Below are 19,244 nucleotides of genomic sequence, written 5' to 3' on the forward strand. Positions count from 1 at the left end.
AGGAAGCAGACTGTTCGCTCTGTGCAGGCCCGAACCTGGGGGACGGCATCTGGGTCCTAAATCTCAGCTCGTGTGCCCAGTGCAAGGGATCCTAATTATCATAGATGTTGGCGTCGTCATTTCCTGAACCACCAGTGAGTGTGTGAAAGCAGGAGGTGCCAGGAGACGGGGTCGGGTTACTCCACCTGCTCAGAGAGGCAGTTGTGTGCAGCTGTGAGAAGAAATACGCAGGGAAGAACGACCACGATGTACGTAGACAAAGGGATAAGTGTCACTCAGGTGAGGAGACCCCCAGAAAGGAGGGGATTCTCTGCACCCCGGCTTGGAGATTTATTTTATCACTAATAAAGAATAATGGCTCTGTCGAGGCCCACAGCCTGTGCTGGAGGCGGATGGGGGTGAGCTGAGCTGGAGCGTCGCCTGATCCCTCAGTAGAGTCTCCGTAAAATGAGAGGTGTCTGAAATCACTGTGAGAGCGGAGGGCCCCGGTGTAAATGCAGGTGGCGGGCAGGGTCCCGTCCCAGCCCGGGGAGGCGGCGAAGCGGGCAGGGGGACACGGGGGCGGCAGGTGGTGAGCGGGAGGTGCCCTCCGCGTCTCCACCAGCCTTCTCCTCCTTTGCAGTTGACTTGGAGCAGGTCTGGGAGCTGGATTCCCTGGAGTACCTCGAGGCGCTGGAGTGCGTGACGGAGCGCCTGGAGAGCCGTGTCAACTTCTGCAAGGCCCACCTCATGATGGTCACCTGCTTCGACATCACCTCCCGGCGCCGGTGAGGCGCCGGCCTGGCCTGCCAGCCCCTGGCCCCCCGGGACCCCACAGCCAGCCCCTCGCCTGGCCCTTGGTGCCGGCGGCTGGGACACAGCAGAAGGAGGATGAAGGTTGGTGCAAGTCTGGAGTGAGTGCTGAGCGGGAGGCAGTTTTCTGGTGTTTTCTGTAGGAAAGGTGCGAACACCGCGCGTGTGGGAGGAGGAAACGATGGAAAAGCCCAAGGACGTGGAAGCCGCGTGAGACTGAAAAAAGCACTTTGAGGAACTTTCGAGAACTTGTTTATACAGGGGTCCTGCTGGCAAGAGACCTCTCTCTTCTCTGGCTTTGTGGGAAGGGGCGAGGGTGCGCACAGGATCGCTGTCGGGAGCGAGACCGGAACAGCGGATTCCCCAGAGCGACTGATTAAGTGCCTTGCAAATCTTTATTATCCAAACCTTTCTGTTCATACTTTCTCGTGTCCAGACGGTGCTGGTCCAGACGGAAACAACCACAAAACAAAACAATCCCCATGCGTTTTTTGAAATGTATTTGCAGCTCGTTTTCTCTTGGTGTTTGATCCGATTTCTGACTTGCTGTTTCTACGTAAGTAGTGTTTGTAGATCTGTTCCCTAATCGGTATTGCTTATGAATAAATGTTAACTGTCCTTTACGGTTCTTCCGCTAAGGCCACTTGCACAGAGCATAGGGGCTGCCCGGGCACAAGCCAGTGTGTCTCCAGAGAAGGTCGGAACAGCAGGTGACGCTCGATGCCACCCTGCAGCAGGGGGCAGGGGCAGCGGGCAGACTCGTGGGGCAGGTGCACGTGGGCTCGAGAGAACGGGAGAGGCGACGGGGGCCGCGTTTTGAAGGGAAAAGAAGCCTGTGTGACCCGGGCCTTACGTGCCCTTGGAGAGGGATGTTTGTTGCTGACGACACATCTTCACCTTCCTGATGCGTGTGCTTGTTCCTTTGCCCACAAACCCGGGGTTTTTCATGGCCCTCAAAACATTCTCCATGGTCGTTTTGATTCCAAAGACTGGATTGAGAGCTTGAACCGACTCAAGAGAGCCATACTTTTTGTTCTCCAGTCTTGCGAGTTTGTTAGAAGCAGGGGATCTTCCCCAGTTGAGAGAATGTACTCAGAGACTCAACAGTATGGGTTCAGAATAACAAAGGAGGTTGGGATCACACCACAGCTCTGTTGTCCAGGGTGCTGCTTCAGTGCAAACGGTCCCCAGTCTCCCATGTCCCGAGGCCTCCATCCCTAGAAAGGACAGGCTCGTCCCCTCGGGCCTGGCACCGGAAGGTGGAGAGGTTTCCTGTGGTGAACCACACCCCCCTGGAGAGCCACGGCCCGGGGCTTTTGTCCAGGTCTTAGGTCCCAGCGACGTAGGACCTAAGCCTCAGATTGAGATGTTCATTCTACCACGACCCCCCCTTAGGGACTCTCATACCCACTGTAGTGATGGAACCCCAAGGCACCGAGTGGTCAGCGGATTATCTGAGACCAGCTGTGGAGGAGCAGCGGCCTCCTCTTACCTCCCAGGTCAGGGCCCTCGCCTGCTCATGGTTAAGAGGGCTCAGCCTCTCAGAGAATACTACTCACGTTTGCCCTCAAATGCAGCATAGCATCAGGAGCCTATTTCTAGGCCAGACAACCCCTGCTACCCAGCACCTCAGCCCCAGCTGCCCCCCAAGGAAATAGAGCTGTGCGCGTCTGTGCCGGCAAAACTCAGCCGAACTCGGTACATAGGAACCGAGGTCTCGTGAGCCCGGCTACCTGACCCTTTACTGGCCAGGACAGGCACAGATGGTGCTGGCGGCTCGAGTGTTTGGAAGTCAGCCCCCTAGACTGGAAGCCAGCCTCATGGATGACAAGTCGAGCTCCACATTGTCAGAGCCTGCTCCTACACGGAGGGACACGCAGGATACGGTCTCATCGGAGAGCCTGATGGGCAGAAACATGGTGGAAGCGTTCAGGAATGGACCGATCTCCCTAGTTTAACAAGTCTGTCTGTCACCTGGGGAAGCAGGGCCTCCCCACCCCACTCCTCAGCCTTAACCCCAGCCTACGGGGCAGTGCAAGGCTCTGGCCACGCCTCTGGTCTCACAGCACCTATACGAACAGACTTGTTCAATGGCAATGTTGTGGAAGCTTCTGGATCTTGGCCAAGGGATGCCCATCTTCTGAGCCTTGAGTTTGCATCCCCTTGGGTTTCTGCTCTGAAATATACTGCTTCATGCAAAGCCTTTAATTGGGGAGTTGTCAAAGGTGAGTATTCTGGTCTTCATTGGAAACAAATCACTTGACGAGCACCCCACGTACTCAGCATTTTCCCCGGTGCGTCACCCCCAGCTTCCAGGTCACCACACTGCGCGGGCTTCCCCAGGCAAGGGGGTGCTGATGCTTTCCCTGGAGTGAGGCCAAGTGGAAACATCTACAGAAACTTAAAATCTCAATTAGTGGAATCTTTCCTCCTACCGAAGCCTGCTTTCGTACATTGGTAGCAACTCCACAAGAGAGCAAAAGCATTGAGTGAAACCAAGAGCGATCTTACTGAGTCCAGTTGGCTTCCCCAGGATGCCACGGCATGGAACGTCTCACGGGATGTCGTCAGCCAGGCTGAGGACTACAACTTTGTGTGGAGGTTGTACATTCTGGCTTTTTCTTTTCTTTCTCTTTCATTCTTTTAAACCTACGTAAGCTGCAAACATCTTCATGTACCTAGTATTGATTAATTATGTGAAGACGTCATGAATTTCATGCTGTCACGTGCTGGTTCCTGGTTCTACCTATGAGTTGACTATAGAGGATGCTGTTCGGGCACAAAAGAAAGCAGGTGTGAGCAACTATCCCACTAATTGAAGAATGCCTTGTTGAATGACCAGATAAGTGGTTCCACATTTTGGTCTTGGTGACAGATAACCCAAGAAGGCAAGGAGAATGGCACAGAACTCCCATTATCCACACATAGAAGGACCGGAAACTTCTTATTTGAAATTAATGTTTCGACGCATAAAGCCTTAATTCCTCGTCTGAAATTTGCCCTCCACCCTCCAAATAGTTTAGCGTGAGGTGTAGCATTAAGCAGAACAAAATGCAGACAGACAAAGACAAAAGGGAAGTAGTGATATTGTTTCCCGCGGAGTAAATCCATCTTGCTTTTCATGATGCTGCTTTGTGCTGTGACAGAGTGACAGTTGGCTTTATCCCAGGCTTCCGGTCCCCACCTGAGAGCTGCAACCTTTGATCTTCTTGCCCTTGAATTCCTCCCTCCATCACGGAGAAGCTGTCGCTAACTTTCATCTCTTCCAGATTCGAAATCAGAACACCGCGTTCGTTGTTTTATCTTGTGTTGCTATTCTGAACCGGAGGAAGTTGGTGCAGATGCGGGGAGGGGGGAAGGGTCATACAAGGGACCCTGAGCTGGGGGGTGGGGAAGGGGGAGAAGATGGCAGCCCAGCTCAGGGAACCCCGCAGGCAAGAATCTGGCCAGTCGTCAGAAATTAGTCTTGAGCTTGAAGTCTGTGCTCCTGGAAGATGGCAGTGGCTTCACCGTGGCCACAAATACCATCCGGGAAGGTGGTTCCAAAGGCCCGACACACGCATTCACATCTTGTGCCTGTTCTTAGATTTCTGTTCGTGAAGGGCAAGGGGCCCTTCTTCTCTGGGCTTCAGATTCTAAAGCTGATGGTGAATTTGGATTAATCCGTAACCCTTAAGTGTCACCGTGTGAAAGCAGTTCACTGACCTGGGCTTCGTGGGACCGAGAGCCAGGCTTCCAAGAGCCGACCGACTGTGGCCGACTGTGCAGACACAGTGGCCAGTCTCATTAGCCACGGCTGATGCGCAGTTGAGGCACCCCAAAAGCTATGCAGTGAATGTTTTAAAGTTCCTTATTCCCAAAAGGATTTCAGGCTACAAAAGAAATTACTAAAGATGAGTCCATGTCACAATTGAAACCGGAAGAAATCAAGAAGAATGTGCTCATTTTTCTTTCCTTCTGGAATATTCACGCACTCTGAGCATATCCTAAAGGATTCCTCACTTTTAAAGGCAACATCTTGGGGCGCCTGGGTGGCGCAGTCGGTTGGGCGTCCGACTTCAGCCAGGTCACGATCTCGCGGTCCGTGAGTAACCATGTCAAGTAAGAAAGAGGTTGAAAGTCTTGTCACAGCTAGTTGATGCTAAATAAACTGCCTGGTCCCGCCGTCCCCGGGGTCTCCCTGCCACTGTCTGACGTCCCGCGATGGAGGGACGCTCCTCACCACTGCCACATGAGAGACCTGGCTGCACCGAGAAAGCCCAGCACAGCCCAGCACTGTCTGTCCCACATGAAACAAAGCCAGATGCCCAGTTTCACAGACACTGCCATCAAATGGTCTAAAGGGGTTTTGGAGTTGGGGGGTGGGAGGTGGTCAAGAAACAGTCGGTAGAAAAACTATGTTTCTCTGGACTATAATATCTCTTTCCCCCCTCCTTCAGCAGATATCCATCAACATTTGTGGGTAAGAACTCACAAATTTGTGCCACTTAGCAATTTTCCCGACAAAAATACATATATATATTTTTTAAATTACAAACTGTTCATTTCCAGATAAAAGCCCAATTCCAACCCAGGAGAAGCCTGTGTAGCTCAAGCCCTTCTTGTCAAAAAAGTTTTTTGCCCATTCATAGAAGCTAGTTTATTCATTCCTGAACAAACACATTCTGCTTTTGGGTGGCCCTCCTCAGAACCGGAAATGATGTCATAATATCGGACCCAGAATGGCGCTTGAGGCGGTAGAGAGCCTTCAGTGCACCCAGTGAACACTCTCCAGATGGACTTGTGCCCGTGCGTGGACTTGTGCCCGTGAGTGCGTGGCCCTCACCTGTCTGCTTCACACAGACACAGCTAAGAGGGCTCATGGCTTCATTCCCCCCACGGCTAACCAACAGCCCACGGTCATGCTCAACCTAGGAGGAAGTTTAATTTCTTTGCAAACTCAGGATATTGTTTTATAGCATCACTTGTGTTTTATCCTTTACTTATACATCACACTTGGAAACGCTATCCAAGTGCTATGCATTAAAGTGTAAGTTGGGGGCATTGGCTGTTCTTTCCCCGCCCTCTAGTGAGGTCTGCTGATGGCGACACGGGCCCCAGGGAGGAAAGATAGATAAATCTGGAGAGCAGGGATTAGGGTCCAATCCTCAAAGTACGGGGCTAAGTTCAAAACCTAAGCTGTTTCTATAGCGAATAGCTGAGGGGGGGAAGGTCCCTTCAGTTTGAATTTGATGATAATGGGCTTGGAAATTGGCCTCCACAGGCCTGGACGGAATACCTGAGAATTCTGAGGAAAGTGTGGACGGTAGTAGGTTGTCGCTGTCCCCAGAGAGCCCCACCTACCCGTCAGGCGCTACGGAAGGGGGTTTGGGAAAGCGACCAGATCTCCTTCCCCTGGATGTGGATAGTACCTGTTTTTCCTGGAGAAACCAAAGCACTTTACTGAGTCTTACAGCCCGTAATACTTAAGGCATCTTGTCCCCTCCCTGGGTCCCTGAAAGGCAGAGAGGGGCTGGGGTCAGTAGTCTCATTTGAGAGGCAGCTATACCTAGGAGAAAAGCCGTGAGCCAGGAGTAAGGAAGCCGGGGGCCAGGCCCCGTTCCCTCCCTCGCTATGCAACCTTGGGCCAGTGGCTCCACTTTGCCGGGCCTCGGGCTCCCCAGCGGGAGATCGGGGGTCACCATAGCTGCCCTTCTGGGAGAGTGTGGAGAGAAAATGGTATCATCGATGGGAAGTGCTTTGAAGAAATTCAAGCTCTGTGTTAGGAGCTGGGGATAATCATTTATACACGAGGAAACTGAAGTCAAGAGTCCGTGAGCGGCCCAAGTCCACAGAGTAGTTTTATAGCGGAACGTGACTTGAGTCCGGCATCTTGGGCTCTTCCTGTGAGGTGTGTGAATACGTGAACGTCCGTCATGCCTCCGTGCTGGCGCTCATGTGTGCACGGGGCGTAGATGGGGGCATGTGTACAGGAAGGGATGTGACGCGATGGAACAGCATAGGACTGAAAACCGGAGTTCTGAGTCCGGTTTTGTCGAAAGTCCTATGGCCTCGGCCACACTCCCTAACTCTGTTTTCTAATCTGTAACACGAGGACATTGTGCTAAACGATTGTCGTGGTTCCTGCCGCTCTCGTCATGTATGTATGTATATAGAGATATGCTTATCTGTAGAAATGGGCCGGTTTGGAAATTGGAGACAAGGCCTGCCAAGTCATTTATTGTATCAGAAACAGCCAGTTCTCGGACACGTCCACCAAATCTTGTTTCCAAATTCGATGGTAGTATTTAACGTCGTCGTTTTAAATTCACTGTTTGGATAAAAGATTGGTGCCGTTTGAAAAAATCAAGTTCTTCAGCTTACGAGTGTTTGCCGTTAAAACTTTTTAATAAAGGTCACTTGTTAAAGTCTGAAATTCACCGATTCTGTACTTGCGCAGGTCCCAGCAACCTATTTGCAGACAGGCTGGGTTTTGTGTATGGGCCCTCACGTAGCTATATACAAGTTAGCTGCTGGCTTGAGCATGATGAATATGAGCAGTCTACCCGGAGACCAGTCTGGAAAAGGAGGTTCTAGTTCTCAAAAACTGATGACACGAATCCGTGAAGCTGTGTGCCATTTGCAATGTGAAGGTAGTGTTTGCCGGCTATGATCTCGGACCTTTTGTGGCATATGAGGTGTAAAACGTTGTCAAAAAAAGAATCTGGTGTTTAAAAAGAATCAAACTACAGTGGCATTAAATGTTCACTTCTCTTCTACTCAGAGTCCTGGATGCCTCTCTATCCAATGTATCCTGTTCAGAGGGGAAAACAGTTCAGGGTCTGGGAGGAGGGTTCTGCACACTAGAGCAACCCCTTGGCTGGAGGTTTTCTCCCGGTCCCCTAGGGAGCTCCCGGGATGGGGCCTGCCTTATTCCGCTGTGGGGCTGGCCTCCAAGTTCAGATGCTCGGCCGGGGCCAGGTGCACGTGGGGGCTGAGTCACAGGGCTCCCCCCACCCCCTCACTGTTCGGCCTCCCTGAGGGTCAGCTGCCGGGCTGGGGTCACACGTGTGAGTGTGGAGAGGCGTGGTCTTGATGTGGTATTTTCGTTGGCACGGTGCCTCTCTGCGGCCCGGTGTCGGAGGCTTGCACAGGGTAGAGACGCTGTCAGTCCGGCCTGGGCTGGACACACAACCCCTTGTCACAACCGTGCTGGTGTGAGCTGCAACCGGGTGCACTCAGGTAAGAAAGGAAAACGAGATCAGAGCCTGAGAAAAGGTCTCCGAGAGTACCCCTCCCCGGCAAGGACAGTCTCGTCCCGTCCCGACCCCTGAGGAGCAGCGAGGCACTTGCCAAGATGTTGGTACCACATCCGTGCACACGTCCGCGTGCTCCTCCCCCCTCCCGCGAGAGAGGGCAGCCGGCCGCTCAGAGCAAACACACGCGGCCCTGCTCTGACTCCAGGTCTCCTACCCGGCAGTGTGGGCCTGGCGCCCCCACCTCCCAGGCTCCCCGCCGTTCTCCCCGAATCACGCACCAGACCTTCCTGGGCCCCCTTTGGGCCACTCCAGGCAGAAGCCATAAGTTCTTGAGAAGCTGTAAGCCATAAGCCATAAGGGTTTTCTAGAAATGATGCCTTCAATAGAAGGACAGTGGAGGCGTTGCCTGACCCTGAGCACCGCCCCACCCCTCCCCGAGAGAAGAGAGCATCCAGAACTGGTTCCAACCCCCTCACTCCTAACTTTGGGAAGAAATGGTCCAAATGTATGATCTTGCTGTATTTGTCTCTAAAACCATTAAACTCTCAAAATTGTTCCTAGTGTTACTCTTATTCTTTTTCCCTTTTGATCCTGCGTTTTCATCTCAGAACATGAACACTCTGTCCACCATGGCACCCTCTTCCAGATGCCCCTGGACACTGGAAGGCCATAGAAATGGAGCAAGGCAACACCATTTATGGCAATAGGAGATTGGGCCGTCCTTGCACCTGCATGGAGAACAGGGTCTCTGTGTCTGACGCTTCCACTTGCTCTTCCAGGTGAAGGCTTAGTTTCTAGAAAACTCTTATATAGAGCACTTGGAGTGTAAATGCTTTGGCCTGTCAGCAGCTGGTGTGTTCCCAGCACCCATGGGAGCCTCTCGTTCTTCTATATCTTCATCTAGAACAGAGTCTGAGATATAGTGGGTACTCAAGCAATATTAATTGGATGGATGGATGGATGGAAGGAAGGAAAGGGAAGGAAGGATGGGTGGAAGGTTGGAAGGACAGATGGATGGATGGATGGATAGATGGCTAAATGGGTGGATGGATGGATAAATGGGTGGGTGGATGGTTGGATGAATGGATGGATGGATGGACCGGTGGGCGGATGGATAGATGGATGACCTTTGGGAGAAGAAGACAGAAAACACCTGGGCAGAAGTCTGCTGAGATTTCCAACACCCTTAACAAAAGGACCCGAGGTCTGCATTTGCAAATGCCCAGTTGGGATTAAGTCCCCAATTCACGGTGCAGTAGAAGCACCAGGCCCAACACTGGGTCAAACCCATGCCCTTGGTTCAATACGTACATAGCCTTGACCTCCCAACCACTTACCAGCCTTGGCTTCTGGCCTCCTGAAGCCTTTCTCTCCAAGACTGCTCAAGCACTTGGATCCCCGCTGAACATTCATAAAGCAATCACTGAACAAACCCTTATTGGGCACTTGCTCTGTCCCTGCTTTGACACTGCTGGCTGCTGATGAATTAAACACACTCCGGGCTTCAAGAACTTGGTCGGTTAAGCTGGCAAGATTGGCTGGCAAACGGAAACCCATTACAAACAGACAGTCCCCCTCAATGCAGGGCGAAGGCTTCCCCCACCACCCCCAACACATACCCCCTTTCCTCTGTTAGGCCCTTAGCCAGGCCTCACAGGCAGAAGAATCTTAGGCCCTGGGGTTGGGAGGGCAAGGAGAGGGGGAGTGAGAGCGAGGGAACGAGTGCAGGTCAGCTGCAGGTCAATGCATCTCTGCTCTGGAACTTCTCTCTCCATGGAGCCCCCAGGCAGGCCCCCGGCCCTGGGGCCCTCTGCTGGGACAGAGGAGAGGCCCCAGGCTGAGCGTGTCCCCCCCCCCCCCCCCGCCAGATCTCCCAGCCACTGCTTGGGAGCCTCCCCCTGCGTTTGCCAAGAGTTCAAGAAGGATGTAGAAGGCGGAAGGGCTTAGAGGATGAGGCATAGCTGTCCCCCAGGGCCACCAGGCTTCTCCAGCAGAGGAAGTGACCCGGAGGCCACCCTAAGAAACTGCTTCGGTGCTCAGCGTCCACCTGCACGCTGGGTAAACACTGTGCTGTTGGGTTTTCATTCCCAAATCATCGAGGTGCCCTCCATCAGCCCATCCTTTGTGCCTCCTTCCCTCCCCGGAGGTCTTAGCTCCAGAGGTGTGCGTATACCTTGAGTGTGCTCAGAAGAAAAACTCAAAGTAAAGGCCACAGAAATCCACGAAGCAGCAGGGCCCCCCGAGAGGAAGGCCTTTCACTCTTTAACTGGACTTTTGAAAAGCTGGTAATAGAAAATAAAAATGGCCTTTAATCTCACTCCGGAGAGAACTGCTGTCATTATTTTATAAACACACACAGACACCAACCCTTTCGGAATCTGCTTTCTTCCCCCCTTAATCCTACCACGCACATTTACTCCCGGTCAGTTCATGTGCTCCTGCAATTGGCTTTTAAAAGCTGCAGAATATTCCATTGGGTAGACAGACCATCATTTCGGTACAATTCCCTGCTGTTAGACCTTAAAATTGTTTCTACTTTTTAGCTATAATAAATTACACTATAACAAACATGTTGAACAGAAATCTCTTCTCCACTCTCTGACAAGTCCCTTAGGATAAACTCCTAGAAGAGAAATAGCTGTACCAAGAGGGATAAAACAGCATAAAGCATTTTATACACTGAGAGCGGCGTGTTTTGAATTGTCCACCCTGAGCAATGCTTGGAAGCTGTGATGGGCGATGGTCCCATCACAGTCACCTCTTCCTCTCTGAAAACTTCCACTTCACTGATTCTGCTATGTGTACACTCCACAGGTATGTGCCACGGTTCCAAAGTCGTTCCAAGTTCTCGGTATACATGTACAGAATGTGTGTGTCTGTCCCCAAACAACAGGCTTGTGGAGGTGTAGGGCAGGCAAAATGTTACCTCTGTCCAACTAGGGTCATGGCTGAGCCTGGGAATTTAACTGACATAAGACGGATAAACGGGGTAAAAGCATACACACTTCAGTATAAGTTTGACATGACACTGAGCTTTCGTACGGAAATGAAAACCCAAAGGACTGGCAAAATCAAAATGCTTTTTTGTTTTAAATAGTTTATTTATTGAGAGAGAGAGAGGGAGAGGCACAGAGAGAAACAAACAGAATCCCAAGCAGACTCCGCACTGTCAGTGCAGAGCCCGGACTCACGAACCACGAGATCATGACCTGAGCTGAAATCAAGGGTCAGACGCTCAACCGTCTGAGCCACGCAGGCGCCCCTCGAAATGCTTTTCTGCTAGATTGAACCAAGAGAGGCAGTTGTGGAAACAAATACACAGAGACACTGAGGAAGAGGAGTTTTTTTTCTCAGATCTGCTTGCTGGTTCCTCTCAGCCTCCACTCCCCCTGCCCTCACTTGATGATGAGAATTCTTTTCTCCGGGTTCTGGAAGGGCATCTTTCACATGGGAGACTCACCTCCTGTTTTCAGGAAGAAAAGGAGAGATGAGAGCACGTTTCTTGCATTTGCTGTTTTTCAAGCACAGCATTTTCAAGCTCAAAATAGTCCTTACAGTCTGGTGGCATGTTGGGGGCGGGGCAGCTCTTCCCAAGGCAGAAAGAAGCCCTTCCTGCGTCCCCTGGTGTCTAAGCACGGGGCCGGCACAAAATAAGTGTTAGGATACAGAGGGTTTGGGTAATCACTCTCAGAAAGGGAGTTTTAGGTACATGAAAAATATGCTTGTTCCGGGAAAGCTTCCCTTAGGATTCTGACATGCGTCTCAACTCCCGGCCAAGGAGTCGGGAAGGCTGGGTGCTGATTGGAGAACTGCATCTGGCCCTTGACTTTGAGGGAGATGCCGAGGGTAGGAGCCACATCTGTCTGCCCAGGTCCCCTGGGCTTGTGCTGAGGTTGAACAAACACACCGTGCGAAGGATGTCAGATTCCGCTAAGTGCTCAGCGGACAGGAGGTAGCAGACCGACACATGTTGATTGCTCCACAGACCACGTGCTGCCGGACGCTGTGGGCCACTTTCCTCATCCAGCGCTTGTCCGTTCATTGCAAACGTCCGTGGCCCCCATCTGTCAGAGGTAGACAGGGCTGTATGGTCCCCTCTCCCTAAACCTCACTCCCAGGGGTATGGTTAATGAAGACACCGCAGGTGGGTCGCTGCCACACGTCTGTGGTTGTGAGTCAAGGAGTCCACAGTGGCACCGCCGACCCTGCCCTCGGGCACCCTGAGGACACCCTAGCAGGAAAGGCTCACGCAGGCCAGTCCTGGTGGCCGGGGTGGCCAGTCCTTCATTCGGCAGAGGGCACAGCGCAGTGCTAGACCCAGAGCCTCGCTCGGGAGGGGACATGCTGGGTCCCACACCCTCACCCAAGCGAGGAGGGAGGAGCGCGTAGTTTTCGGGGCCGCCACGGATCTTCAGTGCCTCCTAGTTTTCCAAAAAATATATAGTTTCTAAGACGTTAATTCACGAGCCTCCTGGTTCGATTTCGGCAATGAGATTGAACGCGCTTATGGAAGGGACGCCCGGAGGGTGATTCCCGGTCAGAGTCCTTCACGGGCTAACTGAGCAGGCCCCGCCGCAGGCTCCAGACGGTCACTCCGAAGCCACCACCTACCGACTCGTGACGCGAACGTTAGCGTGCACACACACACACACACACACACACACGCATGCACGCATGCACGCACGCACACACGCACGCGCACACACGCACGCGCACGCATGCCCCCGGGGCGCACACGCACACGGACAGACGCGCACGCACGCGCACACCACCGCCGCGCTGACTGAGCCGAGAGGACGTCCGTCAGTCCACGTAACGCCGCAGGCCTCGCTCTGCAGCTGCCGCGGGGGCAGGGGCCCCGGGCCACACGGCACACGCTGTCCGGGGCGTAAGGCGGAGCAGCTGGGGGGTCGCCGTCCCTCCCACCCTGCGGCCACCACGTCCCCCTCCCCCTCGCACCAGGGCTGAGCAGGTAATAGCCTCTGCCTGATACGGTTCCTCTGAGCAGTAGAGACCTAGCTCTAGCCCACGCCGGATGCGCGCACAGGCCCGTGGGGACCGGCAGGGACCCCGGGGAGCGCGCATCCCTCGTGGGGGCGGCCGCACGGCCCTGTCCCCTCCCGGCCGCTGGCGTGGGGCGCCGGGCGTCCCGGCGTCCACCCCGGGCACGAGGCGGCGCAGAGCCGGGCTAACGGGCTGAGAGGTGTTGGCCCAGTGCTCCCGGGGGCCCCTCACAGCCGGGGTCCGCCCTCCCCCAGGGGCGCCCCCCTCACGCGGCACCCCTTCCTCTGCGCACAAGTGTCTGGGGAGCCGGGGATGGAGGCTTTTTCTTCACCAAGGCCCCCTTCTCCCAACCCGCCAGCAGCACGTGACTTCGGGTAGCAACACCTGGGCAAGCCGCCCTCTCCCGTCTGCCCGCGGCTGTGTTCCTCTACCAGGACAACTGACGGAGAACCGTCCAGCTCGGGGTCCCTGGGGGTTGGGAAGCCCCTCCCTGTCCCACCACCCAGGCAAGTCCTAAGTCACTCAGGCACAAACCAGACAAGGGACTTGCTCCAGGAGCTGCAGCTTCCTGAGCCGGCTCAGGCTGCACCCCCAAACACACACACACACACACACACACACACACACACACACACACACACGGCTCGTTATTTAAGCCTGGTCAGCCCCCTCCATATCCCGCGTGACCCAGTTGATGTGTCGGGGACCCGCATCCTCTTTCCATATGTGCGCACATCCTATTGCTTCTGTTTCTCTGGAGGGCCCTGCCTGACACGGCCTACCTCCCGCTGTGACTGCGGGTCTCCTCTTCCTCTAATAAGAGCCCCCTTGGGGAGCACGCAGCAAGAAAAAAAGAAAATCCCTCATTAGGACCGTCCCCAAGAGCCGTGAGTGCATGGACCCTAATTAGCGCACCTGAATTATTCCTTCCTGGTTGCAAAGGAAGGAATCTCTAAGGTCCTTATTAAAACCTACGAAACATCTAAAGAATGGTAAATCGAGAATTCTTGGGTCTGTTTTGCATTGACAGGAGCATAAGTAGGTCCTGAGGGCATCTGAACCCCAAGCAGGTCAGCTCAGCACGACTTCAGCCGACGTATCCCCTCCAAGGGAAGACGCGGTGAGTACAAACTCCTGTTTATAGAGCGCTGCATACTATACTAAGTGCTTTCATATTTATTACTGCCTTTGATCTTCAGCACCACCTCCACTGAGGTAAGGATTAGCTCACACCTTTGGACAAGGACAAGTCAGAAAGTGAGGGGAAAGGCGTTTGAAAAACACAGGAAGGCCTTGGCTGTTAGTTCACGCGTGCGTTCACCGTGCAGATATTTACTGCTTACCACAATGTGTCAGCTCTGCTAGAGGTTGGGGAGACAGCAGTGAACGGGGCAGACGTGGTCCAAACCCGTGCAAACATTTCTTCAGTGCTTGCCCTGGCAAGGCACCATTGCCAAAGTCCAAGGGCATGTCAAGCCCAGTTTAATGGAAGGCTCTCCGATTGTGAAAGGCACCCTCCTGTGAGCTCCCTTGCCACCTCAAACTCACACCCTTCCGCCTCTTTTATCATGTCTCTCCCCTCTCGCCTGAGAGCTCTCCGAGGGAAGGATCATTCTCCACCCAGCCAGCAAGGCACCTGGCCCTCAGTTCTTAGGACAGATTTGTCCAGCGCTGACCTCCCATGAGCCAAACACGATGTCCGAGGCTGTGGGTACAAAGAGAGGCGAAACCTAGGTCACGTTCTCCAGAGATGTAGAGTCTGGTGGGGAGACCGATAAATAAGTGGCAGTTACTTCGATAAGTTTTCGGAGGAATGATAGATGATCCAACAGCATGGGGAAGAAAATGCTTGGCAAGGTCAGGAAGAATGAGCAGAAAGGAGCATGTCAACAACTTACTGTCAAATGGTCCGGGATTTAAAAAAAAAAGTTTTTCTGGCTCGTACTTGCAATTTTTCTGGGATTTTTCAGTTTTTTGGGTTTTTTTTCATCTCAGTAGAAATAATACTTAAGAAAGAATGCAGGTTTGCTCGGCCTGCGGTAACAGAACACCACAGCCTGGGTGGCGGAAACCACAGAAATGGATTTTCTCTCAGTGCTGGGGACTGGAGGTCTAATCAGGGTCCTGTTGGGCTGGTTTCCTTGGGGGCCTCTTTCCTTGGCCTGCAGATGGCCAAACTGTATGTCCAAACTTCCTCTTCTTCTAAGGACACCAGTCAGATTGGATTAGGGCCCACCCTACTAACCTCATTCAACTTAATTGCCTCTGTAAATGCCCTCTGTCCACATACAGTTACATTCTGAGCTATTAGGGTTTTTAGGAGTTCACACATTAACTTGCAGGGAGACAGAATTCAGTCTGTAACAGTTAATTTCTTCACTTTCCCACATCCTCTCTTTCGAGAGTTACATGTACGCTATTTTCTGGGAAATGCCACTGGAGAGTCTCTCGAAGGTCTGTCTTGTCTTCAGCACCCAGGAGATGGGTACTCGGTAACTGAAAAAGCCCCCTTTATCACATCTTACTGTTTTGTATGCTCGCTGTGTCCTCACTGCTGGACAGTAAGTCCTGAGAGGGATACAATAGTGTCTGGTTCCCCCAGGATCTAGCACAACACCTTGCATAAGATAGATATCCAGTATATTTACAGTGTGTGAATGAGTTCATTAGTCACATGACAAGGACTCTGAAGTCTTTAAGCAAACTGAGAAAGCAGAGGGCTAGAAAATACTTAATCTTTTGTATTAGCTAGAAATGCGTACGCTACACATAGGACGTAGAAACCCAGAGTGAAGTCCCAGAGCACAGTTTCGTGTGTACTTGAGATGTACCGAGTCAGTGTTCCCTGAAACCTCATAAGAATTCAGAAATAGTCCGGTATTCAGGGTATGAAAAAGCTACCTTGGATCCCAGGGTGGTGTTGCTTAGTAGGGCACAATTTTCTTTCTAATTCTTGTTTTTCCTTCACATTCACGATCATAAGTGGATGTGCGTCTGCATGAACATCAGCCTTGATATCTGGTTTCTGGAGTAGATTCTTAAAAGAGAGGAAACCTACCTGCCTTCCGAGCATCTTCCAAACCTTAGCACGTTGCTCTGCACAGGTGCATGAGGATCCTGAAATCGCTCAGAAATTAAAGTATTCTGTGGGTGATGCTTATTACTTTTATGGGTTTTGCTTAATAATTACCCAGTCAGACTTCCTCCCTCTCTGTTATGCTAGAAGCACTGGTTTCTCATTTCTAAGAAGTAAAATGCCCACAGGAGAAAGAAAACAATCAGAGTGTTTGATCCTTTTTTTTTTTAAAGAATAAAAGAAAGAAGAAGGAATTCCAATTCACTCAGAGTGGGTCATGCTTCTTCACTTAGCTACAGGGAAATCCCAACTCATGCAAAAATAATTCTGTCTTCACTATTCCATAATCCAAGGGTGTCTACAGTAATTTGGCCACTCCTTTTATGAAAGGAGATCAGTGTATGTGTCTTGATAATACATTCTTCTCAGTCTTACCATAGTGTCGCGTTAGTAACTGCATTCGATTGTGGCATGACCCGGCTCAGGCCCCTGCTGTGCTCTTACAGACCATTATTAATGCGGACCCCTTCCAGGGCTGTAATTTGGGATTCAATTTGCCATAAAATTGTCCTAAGTGTCACCTTAGTAATCGGAGATCATGTGACCCATGAAACACATTGAACGGAGAGATGGCATCTCTTAGAAATTAATGTTAAATTGTCCCCAGTCGTAAAAAGGCACTAGCCATTACATCCCAAGTAAATTTCGCTGTGCTTTAGAGATAGCGGGGGGTTAAGAGGAAGGAGGATGCTCTACCCACACTCCTCCGAGGCCTCAGAGTGGACCTGCCTCAGCAAATATCCCAAGGCTTAGCACACAGACTGGTCGATCCAGTAACCCCTCTGGTTGATTTTGATGATTTGGATGGTACTTTTGATGGTACTTGCATACATTTCTCCTCTTTTTAACCAAAAATCCTTATGTGGTCTAGCAAAGGAGTTTTAATCTAATTCCAGATAGAAAAGGCAGTTTAGATGTTAAGTCTGGCCAAACAGAAGGCAGTTGGGCTAATCACTAGGGAAATGCTAATCAAACCACAATGAGATACCACTTCTCACCCATTGGGACAGTTACTGTTAACAAGCAAAACAAAATCAAGCAGAAAATAGCAAGTTCGTCAAGGATGTGGCACCTGCCATGGAAAACAGTATGGCAGCTCCTCAAAACCTTAAATGTAGGATTACCGTATGATCCAGTAATTCTACTCCTGGGTGTGTGTGCGCGAAAGAATTGGAGGCAGAAACTTGACCGGATATTTGAACGCCAGTGTTCATAACAACATTATTCACAAGAGCCAAAACATGGCAACAGCCCAAATCTCCAGTGATGGGTGAATGGATAAACAAAATGCAGCATATGTGGTACACACACTGGAATATTATTCAGCCTTAAAAAGGAATGAAATGCTGACACTTGCTACAGCATGGAGGAAACCTAAGGACATTACAAGTTAAATACGCCACACACAGGGGTGCTGGGTGGCTCAGTCGGTTACGCTTCTGACTCTTGATTTCGGAGCAGGCCATGTATGCAGATCAAGCCCTGTATCGGGCTCTGTGCCCAGCGTGGAGTCTGCTTGGGATTCTGTCTCTCCCTGCCTCTCTGCCCCTCCCCTGCTTGCACACCCTGTCTCTCTCTCAAAATAAATAAATAAGCATTTAAAAAATAAAAATAAATAAGCCACGCACAAAAGAACAAATCCTGGATGATTCTGCTCATATGAAGTACCTAGAGTAATCAGATTCATGGACACAGAGTAAAATGGTGGTTTCCGGGGCCTGAAAGGAGACAGGAATGGAGGGTTGTTGTTTAATGGGCAGAGAGTTTCAGATTTATCAATAAGATGCAAGAGTCCTGGAGATGGGTTGCACAGCAACATTGAATGTATGCAGTGCCATGGAACTGCACATTTAAAAATGGTTAAAAGGCTATGGGGCGCCTGGGTGGCTCAGTCGGTTGAGCATCCGACTTCGGCTCAGGTCAGGATCTCATGGTTTGTGAGTTCAAGCCCCGCATCAGGCTCTGTGCCGACAGCTCAGAGCCTGGAGCCTGCTTCGGATTCTCTGTCTCCTCCTCTCTCTGCCCCTCCCCCACTTGCGCGCACGCGCGCTCTCTCTCTCTGTCTCTCAAAAATAAATAAATGTAAAAATTTTAAATTTTAAATTTTTGTAAATTTAAAAAATAGTTAAAATGCTTAACTGTATGTTTTATCATAATTTCTTTTTTGGACATAACCCAAAATGTGTGCAATCTGGGAATGTGCTAGAAAAATCTAGGCATCAGGGCGGCTCTCTTGTAATTGCTGTAGGTAAGACAGGTCAAGCCCCGGACACCCCGGGATATGTAGGCAGAGCCATGCAGACAGAGAAAAGGGAGGTGTCTGCCTCTGTCCCTGCAGGTGGGCGCAGCTCACTGTCAGCCCCATGGCTCTGCCTGCAGGGGCGGCTAGCACCACACCTTTGTCTAGCATGCTGGCTCTTCTGGAATTTTCAGACAAATCCACTACTTTGCAGCCTTATTTTACAGCGTGTATTTTTTGTTCCTTCTTTCCTGGTGACTCTCTTGATTCTGAATTTGGGCGGGCAGAGTGAGGTGGCCTGAACAGGGGCCCTTCTATACATTGCATATACCCTTCTATACTCTCACATATGTCTTCCCCCATCTCTCACCCCCAGTTACAAGGCACATGCTCCAACATTCCTTTATGTTCTGTAGCAGAGATCAGAGTCCATATAAACTGACGGTAATAGGACGTACGGGCCACTGCACACAAGGCACTCTTTGATGATTCTACTATAAAAAAAATTCCTGTGATTTATCTGGTCACCTGGAGGGACCGGACACAGTATGATCATGATGCTCTTAATAAATGCAAGAGTACTTTTAGAAGCAAAATCTTCCTGACATAAGATTAATATTCTTTATTACATTATTGAAGGCATGTTATATTTGGGCATTGTCGGTCTCCATTATGCCTACCTGAAAAAAGGCTATGAGAAACCAAAAAGATGAATGGCACTTTTGACAGCTTCTTGGGACTATGGGGCAAAAAGTAGAGTCCAGGGCTCAGTAACAAGGGCCTGATAATCCCTTCTACTTAGGTTTTAGACAACAAAGGGTTATACCCTAGGAGG

At 51.3% G+C, this 19,244-nt stretch overlaps 1 protein-coding gene across 4 annotated transcripts in view; it reads left to right on the forward strand.

Annotated features, from left to right (window-relative positions):
- The window catches only part of KIF26B (kinesin family member 26B), a 468,318-nt gene extending 466,903 nt beyond the window's left edge, over positions 1-1,415 (forward strand). For all 4 annotated transcript variants that reach the window (XM_086693326.1, XM_086693330.1, XM_086693327.1 and 1 more), the window contains one exon: positions 623-1,415. In XM_086693326.1, coding sequence (XP_086549452.1) covers positions 623-771 — 149 coding nt within the window. In that variant the 3' untranslated portion in view covers positions 772-1,415. The remainder of the gene's footprint in view (positions 1-622) is intronic.
- The last annotated feature ends 17,829 nt before the right edge of the window (positions 1,416-19,244 follow it).

Source organism: Puma concolor, chromosome E4 (assembly GCF_028749965.1).
Source record: "Puma concolor isolate L17-30 chromosome E4, mPumCon1.1.hap2, whole genome shotgun sequence".
NCBI classification, from domain to species: Eukaryota; Metazoa; Chordata; class Mammalia; order Carnivora; family Felidae; genus Puma; species Puma concolor.